Source organism: Betta splendens, chromosome 9 (assembly GCF_900634795.4).
Source record: "Betta splendens chromosome 9, fBetSpl5.4, whole genome shotgun sequence".
Taxonomy (NCBI): Eukaryota; Metazoa; Chordata; class Actinopteri; order Anabantiformes; family Osphronemidae; genus Betta; species Betta splendens.
In genome coordinates this window covers 27313299-27332019 of record NC_040889.2, presented here as the reverse complement: position 1 = coordinate 27332019, position 18721 = coordinate 27313299, and the positions used below count along the sequence as shown (strand labels likewise).

The 18721-nt window shown below is 47.8% G+C and overlaps 1 protein-coding gene across 1 annotated transcript in view; it reads right to left on the bottom strand.

The window, feature by feature from the left end:
* camk2b1 (calcium/calmodulin-dependent protein kinase (CaM kinase) II beta 1) overlaps positions 1 to 18721 on the bottom strand; it is a 44532-nt gene that overhangs the window by 20809 nt on the left and 5002 nt on the right. Inside the window, 10 exon segments of the mRNA XM_055511779.1 lie at positions 1857 to 1899; positions 2405 to 2488; positions 2659 to 2781; positions 3699 to 3793; positions 3959 to 4042; positions 4299 to 4401; positions 7481 to 7553; positions 15028 to 15093; positions 15479 to 15533; positions 15840 to 15899. Of these exon segments, the coding sequence (XP_055367754.1) occupies positions 1857 to 1899; positions 2405 to 2488; positions 2659 to 2781; positions 3699 to 3793; positions 3959 to 4042; positions 4299 to 4401; positions 7481 to 7553; positions 15028 to 15093; positions 15479 to 15533; positions 15840 to 15899 (786 nt within the window).

The following is an 18721-nucleotide window of genomic DNA, read 5'->3' as shown; positions in this document are numbered from 1 at the left end:
GGAGAGAGAGAGAGGAGAGGAGGGAAGAGGAGAAGAGAGGAGAGAGAGAGAGAGAGAGAGAGAGAGAGAGAGAGGAGAGAGAGGGAGGGAGAGAGGGAGAAAGAGAGAGAGAGAGAGAGAGAGAAGGAGGGAGGGAGAGAGAATGGAAAGATGGAGAACGGTGCAGTGGGAGCAAGAGAAAGGAAGGCAGCAGATGACAAACGGCTGATTAGTTTGGAGGAGGGGATGAGTCCCTGCTCAGACGTTATTCAGCTGCTGTGACTGGAGGTCGGAGCAGGAGGACTGTGACTGCTGCTTATCCTCCCTACTGAGAACAGCCTTACTGTTAGGATGAGGATGGAGATGACCACAGGGTTTAGTCAGAGTGAGTGTTGACTGCAGTTAGTAATAGAACTACAAGACATGACATCAACACGAGCGTCCGTGACCTACTGTATTTAGCACATGATTCATGAGCGTGTGCATAATGTGAGAAGCCTTTACATAAAGCAGCGATGCTGCAGCGCGGTGCGGCCGCTCTGCCCTCACTGCTCTTCCCTTTTAGCTCTTCCTCATCCTGTGACTCATTCACCTGAGGACCTCACACTTATAATGGAGCAGCGCTTCCCCAGAATAGGGAAGCAAGCGAGGTGTTTGAGAGCGGTGACACCGCCGGGTCTGAGCGGCGCGTGGGAGTCGAACAGCTGTTCCAGGCCGCTCCGTCCTCACGGCGGCCGAGAGCCACTCACTGAAGCGTCACGTCGCACACGCAGACACACACCGGTCACTCAGACACACACACGCACACACACCGGTCACTAGGACACACACACGCACACAAGCAGACACACAAACACACACAAACACACACACACACACACACACACACACACACACACACACACACACACACACACACACACACACACACACACACACACACACACACACACAGTAGACTGACCTACCAGAGTCTCAGCACTTCAGTCAAGTACTTCTCTTTCCAGGGTTGACTGTGATTAAGTTCTCTGACCACAGAGCGGACAAAGCCTCGTTAAGTGAAACCAGTGTGTGTCAACGCCTGGTCACTGCTCTTATACAATGAAATGGTTCATGACCAAGGAGAGTCCTACGTCAAAGTGCGTCAGGCAAAGATGAACAGGTTTCTACAGCAGCTAAAGGCGCTAAAGTGTCCTCTGTTCCAGGTACAGACAGGTACGACACAGACAGACGTTCACAGCTCGTTGATCAAGTTCAGTGTTTCCCGTATTTCACTAGGCTGTTTGGAATAAACAGACTAAAATGGATAAAGACAAAGAGGAATCGGTGTGACTGTGTGCATCAGTTTCAGGTCCTGCTCATTTTAAAACCTCCTTTTTTATGTTTCATCCATTCGTTGTTATTAATATTATTATGTTGAATCTACTGAATCATGTTCACATGAAAACAAGCAGAGGTATTGTTGTTGTACAGTAATTACTGTCATGTGAACATGAGAAAAATAACTGAACACAAAAATGACCCTTCCATTGGAGCTGGAATTAGGTCACTGCTCCACTGAATGGACTGACATGTTCGTACCTGAGCACCGATGAGGGAAACACTGAAGCTGCAGAGATGAAATGAAGATGAAGTTTTCCCTATTGCATGCGCTACAAACGCTACACTACACTAAAGTATTCCTCTGGTCAGAGGAGACACAAAGCTCTGCAGCTTTAAGGTGAAAGCTCCATCTCAGTAGGTTCCTCCGCTAACATATTAGCACTAACGAACTTAATACTACTGCTGTACAACTAAAACTACACATTGATGCTGGTTTATAGAGATGAATGGTAAATTAATGAGGCCTACAGGAACTACGTCCAGTTCACACTTACCAGAGAAGTTCCGAGACACCAGCATGGTGGTAAGAATGGCCCCCTGCGGAGAACACAGAGAGACGCTCATGTCTGAACATTTAACTCAAAACATAATTATGTGTTTGACTAGAAAAGTCCTGACTCACGCTCAGTAAAAAACAGAGAAAGAACACTTTTCTAACACCACCCATGTTTGTCTGACAGATGGATTCAGATGTGTGGAATACATTCTCTACAGTATAAGCCATCTGTTTCCATCCACCGTCTAGAAACTCTGGACAAGAATCTAATTTAGTTATGATGACGTGGCTAAAATTCCCCAAAGTTCATGTATATAAAAAAAAGAATAAGCAATAAGTACAACAATAACCTGTGGACATTAGTTTTAATATTAAAACATGGGCAGCGAGGTCAGACTGGGATACAGAGCAGGAAGTAGGTGTGACTGCAGCAGAGACGTGCAGGGATGGAACGCATCATGATACACATCATGCAAATACTTCAGTAAAATGATGCCACAACGGCTGAAATTTCAGAGTTGTGATGGAGGAAGGTGCTAAACAAACCTTGAGTTTCCTCCTGGCGTTGAATTTCTTCAGGCACTCCACGGTCTCCTGTCTGTGCATCATAGACGCCACTGTGGATCGTTGCTGCCAAGAGGAGAGAAGACAATAACAAATACTGTAACAAACGGAGAAGGAAAATAACAAGAAGCTGTTTGTGTCTGAGCATTTGTTTCTTAGTTGGATGATTCCTATAGTTCTGCAGTGACGGAACATGAAAAATAAGGCTCTGCTGCGGTTTCAGGCGGGACACTCACGCAGACCCACGGGTGCTTGAGGGCCTCCTGAGCGGTGATCCTCTTGGCTGGGTTGATGGTCAGCATCTGGTTGATCAGGTTTTTGGCCTCTGGGGTGACTGTGTCCCACTCTGGAGAGGGGAACTGAAGAAACACAACCATATGTCAGAGGAACTGGCTCGTGAGTCACTATCTGCTGTTTGACTGCTGCAGAGCTAACGTTTTAGGAGTCATTTTCATTTCAGAGCATGTTTTCTTTTATTCCACAAATTAGATTTAATATTCTACTGTATGTTATATGTCAGTGTTGTGCGATCTACTGACCACTGCAAACAGAACGCAACAGGACCCAGCGTGTTGCAGAGGCTCAGACCTGTCACCGTTTGGCTCTCGTCAAACTCTGAATCCTTTCATTTTGCAGTCAGTGTCAAACACTTGCTGTTTGTTGCTGCCAGTTACATCCTGACAGTTGCCACTTTAACAACATAATCAATGTTGTTCACTTCACCTGTCAGCGCTGAGCCCTCAGTCTCTGTCAGCTTTACTACTTCCTTCTCTAAAGATTTTATATTTTCTAATCATTTGATTCAAACAGCAGTTTCTCAGTTATATTATAATTCAACACCGTGTTATGTTTCCATCTTTGGTGAACATTTACATTTCTCTGTTTTTATACAAATTCAACTTTTCAGCATTCTAGCCATAACTTTCCCCTGTGGGACACAGTATCAGAGGGCCAGTACAACTACAGCCCCGAGCAGTTTGTTAGAGAGTTCTAACCCATCAGGTCATGTTGTGTTTAGGCGTAAATGTCAAGGTCTGGGCTCTGTGAACCCAGAACCGGTGCCAGAGAGCCACTCGGCCTCTCTCTCCATTTGGCATGGAGTTAAAAGTGATCGAAGGTGAGGTTCCCTCTCTTGCACCCCCTGAAATATGAATGAGGTGACTGAGTTACGTAAGTGCTGCCAAAAAGGAAGGAGGGCAGCTGGAGGAGAGGGGAGGACGTTACAGCAGGAGGGGGGAGACGCGGGAGAGTGAAGGGCAGCGACGAGGAGACTCACATCATACGCTCCGGCCTTGATCTGCTGGTACAGCTTGTGCTGGTCCTCGTCCCAGAAAGGAGGGTAACCCACCAGCAGGATGTAGAGGATCACCCCTGAGACCCACACACACACACACACACACACACACACACACACACACACACACACACACACACACACACACACACACACACACACACACACACACAAAAACATGCTTTCACGCGTTTGCTTGTCGGTGCGTGTGTGGATTTTGGAAACGCGTCTGTACAACTCACCGCAGGCCCAGATGTCCACAGGTTTGCCATATGCCTCCTTCCTCAGCACCTCGGGGGACAGGTACCCCGGTGTGCCGGCGAACCCTGCGGCAACAACACAAACACACACCTGACTGACATCCTCCAGGCAACAGAGTGTCGCTGCTGTCCTTGGACAGAAAGACGCCTGATCGTTTAAAGGCTCATGTGGATTCACTCCCACCGGGTCTTAGAGTCAGATTCGAGGCTTTGGGGTGAGCTGATTGGAGAGACATGTGAGACGGGGTAATCTGGCGCCAACAGCTTTCTGAATGCAACCCTACAGCGCACTGATGTGCTGTGATTCTGTGCTCGTACTCACCGAACCAGGCCTGCTGATCCCCCTGCACCTCGATGGCCAGGCCAAAGTCGGCCAGCTTCACTGCAGCGTTCTTACATTTGCTTGCCAGGAGCAGGTTTTCTGGCTGAAGTGAGAAAAGGAGGAAAAGAAGCGTTACGCAACAATATGAAATGAACGACTGCGTTACAACAAAGCACATGCGGCTCACGCACACATAAAGACAGACACAACAGGCACAGATGTGCTGTGATCACTTCTACAGACACACAGAAGCCACACGGTAAAGGTTAGAGCCAAACGCAGCTGCTTTAAGTTCCAGCCCCATGATGTGCTGTGGTCTATAGGCTCCATCTCTGTGGCCCAGATAATGCAACTAGCCTCATTATTCCCTGTCAGAAGAGAGCTCTAATAATGAGCCTCTATCCCCACTGGCCCCGGCTCCCTCTCACTTTCACTCCCTCCACATCTCCTAATCTCACTTAATCAGTGTCTTTGTAAAGGAAACTGGCCAGTTTAAAACATATGACTCACCTTTTATTTACATTGATGGAAACTAATCAGGCTACAGCTGTGGGTCTGTATTTGTTCAGAAGCCATAAGAAAACACAGTCAGTCTCTCTACTCTGACCCGGTCTAACATAAAAATCATTAGAAATTCAGTTTATTCCACCATTTTAACTACTAAAACTCTCAGGAAGTGACTCCTGTCTTTCAGGGAATACGGTGGCCTCAATTTCACATAAACAAGTCCCACTTCGCTTCCAATTAACTAGTGGAGCTGTCACCTGAAATGCACCACAAGTACAAACTCAGCCTAGAGAGAATGAGGACATTATATTTAGGCTGCGTCTCGGTCCCTGCCTCCACTGCATTGCAGCAGTGGGTCTCCCCATCCTCCGCCTTCCTCCCTCTGCTCTCCCCCTCGGCTAATTTGTTTAGAGGCGAAGGAACAGTGTGTGTTTAAAGTGCCGATTCTTAAAAGTGAGCTTCAACCGCCTTTGAGCTTCTAAGTCGAAGGAACGGAGCAAGGAAGCAGCCTGGGGGAGATGGGAGTGAGTGAGTGAGGAGTGAGTGAGTGAGGTGAGGTGAGTGAGTGAGTGAGGTGAGTGAGGAAGGGAGTGAGGGAGTGAGTGAGAGTGAGTGAGTGAGTGAGTGAGATTGAGGGTAGTGAGTGAGGAGTGAGTGAGTGAGTGAGTGAGTGAGTGAGAGTGATTGAGAGAGTGAGTGAGTGAGTGAGTGAGTGAGTGAGGGAGGAGGGAGTGAGTGAGTGAGAGAGAGAGACGAGAGTCGGGAGTGAGTGAGTGAGTGAGTGAGTGAGTGAGGGATGAGTGAGTGAGTGAGCGAGAGAGTGGGTGAGCTAGTGAGCGAGTGAGCGAGTGGAGCAATAATCCTCAGGCTCAGTCCCTGCCTCACGTCGCCGCGTCTCCCGGCTTTACTCTTTTGTAAACGGGAGAGTTAGATGTTGCCAACACTGCAGCAGTGAGATAATCCGTGAACGCACACGTGGGTGGAAACTCAGATGAAGCATGTGCTTCCATCAAATCGGCGGTTCAGATGGAACATCACTATCCGTCTCCGCACACGCAGCCCAGCAGCTCAGTGACGACTACTGTAGCAACTGCTGTGGTTCAGGACGAGAGACGGACGCACAGAAAAAGCTGCGCTCCAGAGCGGGTCGCGAGTGGGCGTTTGAAACGGAGTGATTTCCAGCTCTTCTGTCTCTGATTCTGCTGCTCTGTCTGCGGACGATCTGCTGCACTGCTGCCTGACTCCATCAGCGAGAGAGGCCGGGATTCAGGCCTCCAGGAAAAAGGGCCTCTGATTTAAGGAGACGGCAGTAATTGAGTAACTCGCCCCAACTTATTAAAGCCTGATGAAGAGGGAGCTTGAGGGAACGACGCTGTTCAGATGTCTAGATTAAAGTGAAGGCCAAACAGGGTTAGACTGTCTCCTGCAAAAATCTGACACAATGAATAGGATGTTAAGCTGGATTCTTTAGGAAATCCTGTGTTTTCTCAGCAATGGTGGAGACAAATACTGTTTCTGGACCCAGGTATAAATGTATTCATGTTTGTCATCTCATTTGCCAAACACAATTCTTCTGGGGGAACTTATCACCCAGGCAGTCCTCAGTCATCACACTATGACCTATTGCATGAAATGCTCACCGACACATGGGTGTGAAACCAGATAGGCGTGTCGGCTAAATAAAGAAATAGCCACAACTAGTTCTGATAAACACAACACGCCTTTGCTGGAATGCTGCGACTGACATTTGCATAGAAGAGGTCTACTTGAAGTACACCATGCAAAACAACGTGCAACACAGAGGCCAGACGTGCACGCACGCACGCACACACGCACGCACGCACACACGCACACACGCACAGTACACACACATACATACACATACAGCTTTAAGCCAAATGTAAATACTCAGACCGATGGTAGTTCTGCTGCTCATTCTTATTGTACAGAAAAGACATGAAGCTCAGTTAAGATTAACTAAATGGAACCCAGTTTAAAATTAGCAGCTAGTTCTCAGTTTCCAACCCTAAAACAGACCAGTTAACTTACAACCAATGTCCCAACATCACCAGTTAAATGAAGGACATTTAATAAAATGCGCTGTTACAACGAGAGCAAGAGAGTCAAAAATGATCTAGAAACACAATCAAAATCGCACATGGTGTCTGGAAATCTACGGTTAGTGTTTGTCTCCGGCTTGAAACGAACCCGGGGTCAGATTAAGTGTCCTCCTGCACCACCTCGGATGCATCATCGAGAGAAAATAGCCTCGCTGCGCAACAACCAGATGCTCTTCCAGAGAGACTCCAGTCTCAGCCAGAACGGCAGAGCCGCGTGCGTGAACTCCACTCAGAGCCGGGGAAGTGGTGTTTACACAACAGCCAAGGAAGGCGACTGCACAGTGCTGGAGGCCGTGTACAGCACAGCGCAGCAGGAGAAAGGTCGCATATGAGATTTGACCAACTCATGGTCATTATTGAAGCTGTAGAGCCTCTGAATGAAGCCACTTCTGCCTAAGCTTGAACTGTATCGTATGGTTAGTGGCAACGAACTGCATTTCAATCACAAATTCTCCACACTGAACAGAAGACACACAAACAATATGAGAAACGCACAAACCTCTTACAATACAAACACATGAGGGACAGCAGTGTTACTGTGCGCCCATCACTCACCTTCAGGTCCCGGTGCACCACGCCCATTTGATGGCAGTGAAGCACCGCCTCCAGGATCTGCTGGATGCAATGACTGCATGCAAACACCAAGGGGGGAGCGCATGTTAGTCTGAGCAGCGCTACAGTCCCGTGCACAAGCCAAGAGTGTGTGTGTGTGGGGGGGCAAGGTGGGGGGTAGGCGTGATGGGTAAAACAGGGATAGGAAGGACTCTTCTGTTGCATCACATCACCCAACTAGACCCAGAATCTGAAATGAATCCAAGCACTTTCTTCTCCATGTTTTCTATAGGTGAGCAATAAAATGTGCAATCGAACACTCTGCAGCACAGAAACAGTGATGAATAGGTTTGAGGCTGGTGGTAGGAGTGAGTCAGACTGGAAGGGCTTAGATGGTTGTGCTCTGCAACAGAGGTTTACTTTAAATCAATCTATTGTGCACTTAAGGCTTATATTCTACACTCTTTAGCATGTGTGCTATATTAATTTCATATCACTACACCAACAGATGCGTTCATCCAGTAAACATACTCTGTTCTGTTGGCTGCGGGTGGATTCTAGCTACTCTTCCATGTTTTAGCCAGCAGGCCTCAGGTGACGGAAGAACGGGAGAAAGTGGGAGGGGAGGTTGGGAAGGCATCGATAAGGGGGAAAGGGAAGGAGTGAGTCATTGTGCAGTTAATCACATTCATGAGATGTGCCATAATAACCCTAACACGCCCTGATGACACAAACTGTCATTCTGATGCCAGGACGTCGTCACACACTAAAAACCTAAAAGGCAGAAACTCGTTGAGGAACGTTAACGGGACACTGAAGTGTATGATGTATCTGAGCGGATGAGTTTATACATGTACATGTGTGCAGACGGACATGTACATGGCTTTGGTTCAGCAAATCTACCAGTGGGAAGTGTATAGACACACACACACACACACACACACACACACACACACACACACACACACACACACACACACACACACACACACACACACACACACACACACACACACACACACACTGGTGAGGTGTGTGGTCCAAGACTTCACTGGTAAGATCTGCTTCCTGTGCACTGACGTCATCATACTCAAAGTCCATATTAGTGCTTTTCAGATATTTAAATGTTGTTTCGTTCAGTATTTGTCGCATGAAGTCAGCAAAAACAGCAACTTATAGGAAATGAAAAGATAAAATGAATGCAACCTGAGAAACCTGCTGCTCCAGTTGACAGGTCATTAGACTGATTGGCCAATTAAACCAAAGAACTGCCTGTCCATTTGTGTAATGCTGTGAAATGTGAGAACCAGTAATAATAATAATCATCATCATCTCTTCTGTTTGGTCCACTGCTGTTTCCAAGGTAAAGAAATAACTCGCACTTCACAATCTGTTGTATTCACCTCCAGGAGAAATGATTTAAAAATAGCATGTGCCTCATGTTTGTGAGACTGTTCTGTTGCCTTTACATAATGTGCCATCGCTCAGGATGCTGCAGTCTGCAGTCATACATCCTTTCTGCCTTTACGTATGTGACCGTGACATTTAAGTACGTTTTCACTAGCATCAAACTCAATATCTCTTTCTAATCTGTATATGTGAACAAACAGGTAGTTCATATATTTATTCTCAAGTTCTCCAGGATTTCAATGAATGAAAGTAAAACTACTTTAAGACCTAAGGTGTTTAGTTTATTTTGCTATTTGAAAAGAAAAGTAAGAAATCCTCATACAGTGTATTTGAGAAGCTGGAAAATGTCAATGGTTTAACAGAGAATTTATGTTTTTAGGATTTTTTGAGTGTGTTAGTGTTACAGTAAATAGGAGGTAATTTAATCTATGAAACATCCTCGAAGGCTGAGTGGGTTTCAATGAAGCCAGAGTCCAGGGCAGTTTCATAACACGAGGAACAGAAAGAGGCTTTTCACTGACTACATCTGAATCCTGCGTCTCGTTTCTAAAGGTCTTCCAATAAATAAATACGAGGCAGGTCACATGTGGCACAAATGCTGAAGGCCAACGCGAGTGTGGGAAGTCATGTTGTCTGCAAATGTGCAGCTGAAGCTCAAGGGATTTCATCATGACGAGCTTCCTCATTCATAGGATACAGACCTATATGAGCTCTGTGTAACCTGCGAAACCTGAGTCTGTACTCGACAGAATGAACCCCAAAAGTCTCATCTAACGGAAAATGAGCTCCTAGAAACTTGAAGTTTAACATTTGCATTTTATGACCCTTTTAAACAACACTTCAAATTACCCTTATTTGTCTTCCCAGTTATATTGAGCCTAAAAATATATTCACTGGCTGTTCTTTGGTGGATTCAGTTCAAAATGTTCTCTGTCTGCAGTCGAATGAGGCTGTCATAGAATAAAATCAATACAAAAAAAGGTTCAAAGTAAGAGAAGTAAAAAAAATCAATAAAAAACAGAGTAAATACGAGTAAAAACTATCCCAGTGTGAAATCAACGGTTGCGCTGCCGTGTATAAAAGTGGATATTTATTACACCTACGGAACGTTGTGTGCTCGCTGTGGGTGACTGAGTGTTAGCGTGTGTGTAGTCTGTGCACAAGGCTCATTCATTGATCAGGCTGCCAGTCAGTGCAACAGGAGCTTTTGTGGCGAGCGTGTGTGTGAAGCAGTTTAAAGGGAACAAGTGGGAGGGCAGATAAAGCAGGGAGGGGTGGATGAGGCCGAAGTTCACAAAAGTCTAAAATACAATATAATAAAAACAGCAAAAAAACAGCACATCAGAAGACAAGTCAGACGAGAACAAGACCGACACGAACAGACGAGACGGAGGAGGAGCGAAGGGAAGAGGAGGCAGGAAGGAGGGAGGAAAGGCCAGAGGAGGGAGAGAAGGCAGGCGGGGGAGGGGGTGAGGGATGCAGATGCTCCTCTACATATACTAACCTTCAGGTCCCTGTGCACTATGTCATGTTGGTGAATGTGATGGACACTTTCTAGAATCTGATGGATACAGTGACTGTGAAGACAAAACAGAGAGAGGAGGGACAGTGGAGGTGATGGAGCGTGCGCGTGGATGTGTAGAGAGGAGGTAAACAAAGTGAGGGAGGAGGAGGAGGGGCCGACGTGAGGAGGTGGAGAGGAAATTAAAGGGAGAGAGAGAGAGAGAGGAGGACGAGCAGAGAGAGGAGGAATGGGAGGTTGTAGATGGAGGGAGACAAAAACGGTTCCATTGGCTTTTAAAAACATGGAGAGAGACAAGAGCGGCCACAGCAGAGCAACCTGCCAGACTACAATCACAGGAGCACTGACAGAGGAGAGGAGAGGAGAGGAGAGGAGAGGAGAGGAGAGGAGAGGAGAGAGGACGAGGAGAGGAGAGGAGAGGAGAGAGAGGAGAGGAGAGGAGAGGAGAGGAGAGGAGAGGAGAGGAGAGGAGAGGAGAGGAGAGGAGAGGAGGGGAGAGGAGAGGAGAGGAGAGGAGAGGAGAGGAGAGGAGAGGAGGGGAGAGGAGAGGAGAGGGAGAGGAGAGGAGAGGAGAGGAGAGGAGAGGAGAGGAGAGGAGAGGAGAGGAGAGGAGAGGAGAGGAGAGGAGGGGAGAGGAGAGGAGAGGAGAGATAGGGGGAAACCAAACCAATGCGAAGTGACACGTTGTGAAAGAGGAGAGAAGCCTCTGAAGAGATGTAACAACACATGAAAGAAATGGAACAATTACGTCGAGGACGAAACTGGTGTAGGTGGACAGACGCCAGGTTAGTCCTCCATCACCAAGAGGAAAACACAGGCCTGAGTGTGTGTGTGTGTGTCTGCGTGTGTGTGTGTGTCTGCGTGTGTGTGTCTGCGCGTGTGTGTGTGTCTGCGTGTGTGTGTGTCTGCGTGTGTGTGTGTCTGCGCGTGTGTGTCTGCGTGTGTGTGTGTGTGTGTGTGTGTGTGCGTGTGTGTCTGCATGTGTATGTGTCTGCGCGTGTGTGTCTGCGTGTGTGTGTGTGTGTGTGTGTGTGTGTGTGTGTGTGTGTGCGTGTGTGTCTGCATGTGTATGTGTGTGTCTAAATGTGTACGTACTATAGGCTCGGTGCAAAGTGTCTAATGTGCAGAACATGTGACTAATCGCAGGCGGCCTGAAGGATCCACACCCACACTGCGTCTAGTGAGTGGGAGGATGGAGAGAGATGTTCACACACATATCTAGAACGGGACGCTCGCCTGCACTGAGGCCTGATTAGTGTTACTGCGAATGAGGATTCCCTGCACAAACAGCGGCGGCTAATTTCCTCATCTGACCTTTAAGTTACAGAATTTGGATCAAACTGTCGCCCCCGTGTTTAATACATTTTACATGTTCATTTCGTCTCCAACAACACTAAAGGCTTGGATGTGCTCTGCGAACAAACACACTTACTAAAAATTATGCAAAGTAAGCAAGAGTTTGTGTAAAGAAGCTAAAACATTCGCCTTCAGGCCAGTCAGAGTTATTTAGGCATGAAAACAAGGTAATTCACCAAAAATAAGTCTGTAAATTATGCAAAACATAAAACCTCTGCCCCGCTTACTGTAGCTATATGTACGAATTCAGTTTCAGACCTCTGTTATTGTTATTACTATTATTGATTCAAGTATAATTAATGCGTCTCAAAGGCCAAATCAGTGGACAAATTACGACAGCAAAATGACTAATCGCCTTATGTAATTATGAAAACTGAAGAATTGTCAGTGGCCTGACTAATGGGAGCACTCAGCCAATCAGCTGTTTGCGTCTGTGAAGTGACCTGTGAGGATGACATGGATCTGAAGTGATGAGTGGACCCACTCATCAGGATTCATCCACTCCCTGCTCTGTTATTATCAGAGAAAGGTCAAGTCAGATAAGACGCTCACATGAACAAGATGGATTTCTGCAGTATATTGTGTTTCCACGCTTCGCTGTGACTGAGACGACTCTGAATTAATATAACGTGGAGCACACGCGGGAGCACTTTGTGGGAAAAGAAGAGTAAAAGAAGTGCGGCCTTTATCAGCGGTCAAAGAATGTGACTTGCTCAGCACATTGAGCAACAATTTCCCACTGTTCTCTGCAGGAAACTAAAGTGATGCACAGACTCAGCCTGTGTCTGAAGGACAGACACGCTGCCTCTCTGTCTGTATGTGCGCTTACAGCAAGTAATCAGAGTCACAACCTGCAGAATGGGTCAAACTCCGGCTCTTTGCTGTTATAACTAATAACAGACAATGGGGTTGAAATAATGGTCACCATGGAAAGTGAAGCTCAGCCGACTCAGGGCATCATGGAACCTGATCAATGTTTCTGACACCGAGATGATTCAGTCTGGTCTCATGATACATCTGTGCTGAAATCCAACACTGAGCTATGAACAAAACCTGCCGCTTCCATCTCTACAGCAGGACCCGCATTAACCATTAACCCCTTGGATCCAGTCTAACGCTTCGTTTTAATTAACCCCCAATGCACCAAAGGCCAGGCTCCACGTTTCATTGTGCGTCTCCTCCTCCTGCTCGACACAATATAAGGAGCATCAGTGAAGCTGGTACATGAAGTCTGTCATTCAGCAGCTGGTGGCCTCAGCGAGAGCTGGACTTGTGTGAGGAGAAAAATCTTTAAATCAGCTCTAGGCGTAATTTACAACCCAGCTGAAATAAACCGATGGGGCGACAAGAAGAGTTTGGGGTCTGTGTCACTGTGTGTGTGTGTGTGTATGTGTGTGGGGCTAATTATCGATGATAATTAAAGTTCCACTTCTTACTGGTCTCAGAGGCAGAGGGAGAACTGGCCTGGATGAAGGGCACTGGGAGGGGGGGTGGGGGGGTGGGGGGGTGTAACTGTATGTGGGTTAGAAGGTGGGTGGGACAATCCGCTATTAAGACACAGTTCAGATCAAATATTTAACGCCTCCCCAACTTCTTCTCTTCCAGTCTTTCATTTTAAACAACTTCACATCCAAAGTTTTCAACGTTTTCTAGCAGCCAGGATCTCAGCATCACGTTGACGCAATAAGAATAAAGGGAATATTATTGTTGGATGTGAGCTCTGTGTGTGACATGCAGGACTCCTGACCAGAAAAAAATCCAGTCAATCTAGTGTTTTTTGGATTTGTATAAAAATGGATAGGAAATAATTCTCACCCACTGCAGATCAGCAATGAAGCGATTTATAACCCTGAGCTAATAAGTGTGAAAAAACAAGAAATAAACCCCACTGGACTTATTCTAATTAGTGATGGTGTTTAGAGAATAATGATGCAAATCATAAAGACAAGTGCTGTGTTACATTGAGCAAACAGAGACGTGTGACTGTTGATATTTAATAGAACAGAACAATTAAACATTTAAGGACTTCATTACCCAGAAACCCAGTGATGTGGTGTCAGTACATCTTGCTGCAGCTCACGTCTACTTACAGAAGACTCGTAAGACATAAAGTGGATCTGAAGCCAGTTAGACTACGACATTCACATTACTCGAGGTCACTGCTCTGATCGAACACAGACTGGAACTTTCTGAGCCAGTTTTTCAGTTTCACTTTTAATAACCACGACTGTCTTTTTCAAGTATCTCTCTTACTCTTTCCGCAGCCCATTGTCTGTCCGCCCCCTGCTCCATTTCCTCTTCCTCCACTGCTTAAAGTGAACTGTGTGTGTGGATGAGTCAGTGGAGGTGGTGGGAGTGTGATATAAACCAACACGGGTGCTGGTGCTGGTGTTGGGAGCGTGAAGGAGGATGTAAAGGCAGGAACAGTGAAAAAAGAGGAGGTGACGTCCACACAGTGAACAGGTCATTGACTCTGTACGGAGGAAACATGACCTGCAGCAGCTACACTAACAAACACTGGGACCTTTCATGCTGCAGGATGAGCAGTGAGGCATTTGTCACGTCCTGGGGTTTGGAGCTTCTTGTGTCACCTAATTACTGTGGGCTTTTTTGGAAACTGCTCGCTAAGTGCTGCTTGCTGTGGCGTGTTTTGCATGATTTGCTCATTTATTACAAACAAAACTGTGTCGCAAGCACAATTTTCCCTGCAGGGTGTTAGACGCTGCGCTGCACTTTAAAATCAGCCTGAGCACCAACTTCACAGCCAGAAGTTCTGCACATAAACATAATGTTTCTGAGGTTTTAGAACAGACCCAAAATAACTTCTATTACTGTCCACATTTAAAAACATTAGATTTTCGAGACCAGTAATGGCTTAAAAAGTCAAATTGGTCAAAGCTCTGGACCTAAAGGTCGAATGAGAGCATGAGAGGTAATGTGTAGTATGATATAAAGGTAAAAATATTGAGAAATACGGAAAAGGCAGAAGTAAGACAAGGATGACGTGGGAATAATATCACAAAAATAGATCAAGTGAACTGAAAAAAACAGCTTGAAGTAAAGAAGAGAGTAAGAAAATATGTGAGCAAGAAAAAGGAAGGAAACACAAGCAAAGTAGAAGAGGAAAGTGAGGAGGAGAGTGAAGAACAGAAAGTTGAGTCACAGAAGAAAAGGAAAAATACATGAAACTAAAGACAAGAGACATCGACAACTTCAGGACGAGAAGCCATTGAAACAGACACAAACGCATGAAGGCTCCTACCTGGCGTCGGCCTCGCTGTAATACTCTCTGGCTACGATGTCCTCAAAGAGCTCCCCTCCAGTCACCCTGCAAAGACACACACACACACACACACACACACACACACACGCACACAATTAAAGTGTGTGTGTTATGGCTGGGCTTGATACAGGTGGGCCATAAAAGCTTCCACACAGGAATTCCTACTCCAACACTTGCTTCTCACAGACTTCCCCCCTCCTTCCCCCAATCCTACCCTTCTTCCCATATCGTAACCATGGAAACTAGAGGGAATTGCCGAGAGAAGGATGCAGAGGGCGTGGGTGGTGGTGGTGGTGGTGGCGTGATGGTTGTGAGGGGGGGGATAATATGACAGAGAGTTATGTAATTGCATGAGTAGTGGAGGTCGGGGAATCAAGGTGAAGGGAACGAGGAAAGGAGGCAAGGAGGCAAGGAAAGGAGGACAACTTACAAGTCAAACAGGAGGTAGTGGAAGCCCTCCTCTGATATACTGTCATGAAGACGGACTGAAAGAGAAGAACACACATTGGTACATACTGTACAGTACTTCTCATATTGCTTTATTAATAACTCCTTGTATAAACATAAACTAACTGCTGTAGTTTAACTACGAGGGTAAAGGCAGAAGAAACAGAGATAAAAGTGAAGCAAATGAGAGCATGTGGGGGCAGAAACCACAGGGAGTCGCATTAATCGAGTTTCAGATCGTGCATGGGAGGTGCAGAGAGGTGAGGTGAGGAAGAGCCGCCGTAACCAACGGGTTTCAGTGGCTTTAGTCATCAGTCACACTGGAACCAGGACGCCGTCCTCACCGATGTTGGGGTGTTTCAGCAGGCGACAAATCCGAGCCTCTCGCTCCAGCTTCTGGTGATCTGAGCAGAACAGAGAGCAGACCTATGAACATGATTATTACTGAGGAGGAAACGCATCAGAGACAATAATCTGATGACGTGAGTCACAGCGCGAACACTGAACACACGTGCACGCCAGTGGATCGGGGGGGGGGGGGGGGGGGGGGTCGGACCACCCCGCACACGACCCCCCGCGGAGCGGAGCGTCAACGTGGAGACGGAGGCGATTACGAGTCGCACGAACACACACGCACACATGCAACGCAACGCGCTGGCATTGAGGAGTGACAGTGAAGCGTGAGCCCCGTAATTAGAGGCTCAGGAGATGAGAGGAGCGAGGCGGGGAAGGCAGCGGGGGAGTGGAGGGAGGACAGAGGAGGAGGAACGCGGCAGAAGCGTGATTAACACTGAGCTTCAAACGCGCTCTCCGTCGCTCCCACTTCTGTTTCCTCCCTTTCTATTTGTTCCCTAATTTTTCCCAATAAAAAAAAGGTAGAGTTTCTGTTTCCACTCCTTCGTGTGTTCCTTCGTTCCAGCAACATTTCACAAACAGAAGCGTCTCCTGTTGTGAAGTCCACGTCAGGAACGCTCACGTCTTCCCCCGACTCGATCAGCTGATCGCGGTCAACACCAGGTATGTCATCCATCGTACTACTCTGTCCAACAGTGGAAAACATGGCGTACGGACAGGCGTTGCGTCTCATTCTGTCCGTGGCATCTGCTGACATCACTCTGCAAGTACACAATTGTCTGGCAGCGTTTAGCACATGGCCGCACTGAGCCTCTGTCGTCTACGTGTCTTTAAGGCCTGGGCGACTGAATGCTGCAGCACACGTCCTGCACCAATAGGACGGCTGAGGTGCCAGCGGTCTGTAGACACATTGTGCCCAGTGGGTGAAACCAGGGCTCATCACAGGGCGACCTTTCACTCACACCTGCACCTGAGGCTGATTAAGGTTTTAATGAATCTAACCTGTGTTTGGGGGTCAGAGAGCACCCACTGACCGGATTTCAATCCGGCTATGAATAACATTAGTGGTTGAATGGCTGAGCTGATGGGGGGGTGGATAATGGCTGAGCAGGGTGGGCGGGTGAGTAGATCTATGTATGATGGTGCCCAAACCCATTCACATACAGCTGGTTTGTAAAAGCACCGTAACTGGAATATGTTCTAACATAAGCATCACACAAGTTTAAACACGCGACCATCAACATTTTGATCAAGATGGTAGAAATGAAAAATTCTCAAACTGATCTGTGATCAGACAGTTGGGTTTCAAGTAGCATCTATTTAAATGAGGATCTCCACAAAAACATACAGAGAGCCCCAAATTAAAAAGTAAACATAATTAGAACAATCCCTCAAGGTTAGAAAAAGCTGCTTCTCCTTCACCAACTCCAAACCTAATGTTCGGCTCTAATTAGTTACCGTCTGCTACCGAGGCCACATCGCGGCCTTAATGCGTCTGCTTCCGAGCAGTGAGTCGGTCGAACATTCATTTAGCCAGTCAGTCGCCTGCTAATCCGGCTGCTGTGATGCAGCAGGGTGAATAAGGAATGAGAGACGAGAGCGGAGGAAAGAGCCCGGTGCTGGTGGGAATAAGATGAAGATAGAGGCAGTGGAGGAACCGGGACACGCAGGAGGAGACAGGAGACGGACGCCGCGCACAGGCCACGTCTGAGGGACGCGAGGAGCAGAGTGAACGTGGGCTAATCAGCACCAGCGAGGACGCAGGTCTCTGGAGGGGAGTCCATGTGAAAGGCAGCATGAAGACATCCAGATTCAACCACCGCTCCCATGTCAGACTGGAGGTCAGACCTGCAGCGTTCAGGAGGAGGACACGGGTCCACGAAAGCAACGCAACGCATCAGTGAGTGACGCTGAGCTGAAACCCACTGGTCGCATCCATCCAGCTTCAACACACGCTCCACCGCAGCCACTGGTTTTGACTTTGACGCCGGGCGTCAAGATCCAGGTCAGTTCACTGCTGCTGCAATGCAGGTACCTGCATTCACACAAACACCACTCCTCCTCCTCCTCCTCCTCCTGACGAAGGCTTCACCTCTGGCCGCTCCTGAGCAGAGATCGCTGCTCTGTGGATACACAACATATAACAAAGGGACAAACCCACCTCCTCTGCCTCTTCTCGGCTCCTGTGTGAGTTTCAGTGCTTGTGTTTGTGTCAGAGGAGTCAGATGAGCGTCCCGTGCTACAGTCATGTAGGCGTACGGGCACATGGCCCTCAGCTGCCAAGTGCCTGGGGTGCCTTCTCCTGCCCCAGACCCCCCCCCCCCCCCCATCAGCTACCGCCTCCATCTGCCACAGCAAACCGGCTCCTGTCTGTTCCTCAGCGCTACCTGCTGTCGACGGCCACGGCGGCAGCTGGAGCCACATCCACCTCGCAAGCGGCCGCGAATCACGGCGACCGCCGCGAAGCCCGGCAGGCGGCTCATATCGGATAGGTCACGGAGCTATTAATAGGAGCCGGAGGAGCTGCCTCCAACATTGCTCCGCTGCTTCACAGTGTGTCACACCCATTAGGAAGGAGCGTCAGGCCGGATCAGACCTCCTATCAAATGTTGGCGTGGGGAGATTATGCTGCGCTGCAGAAATGTGGCGGAGGCCTGAAAACAGCTGCGCCGCCCGATGAGGCAGCTGGAGGAAACGTACACGGCACACGGAGGATTCAGGCCTCATCGACACAGTCGCTGGGATTAGCGGTTAGCCTGCTGCTAACGGCAGCGGATGATCTGGGATGGGTTCACTCTCATCAAAGACGCTTGTTGCACTGACGAACCACGGACGTCAGGGAGGAGCTGTGGGAATGTTCTACTGGAAACAG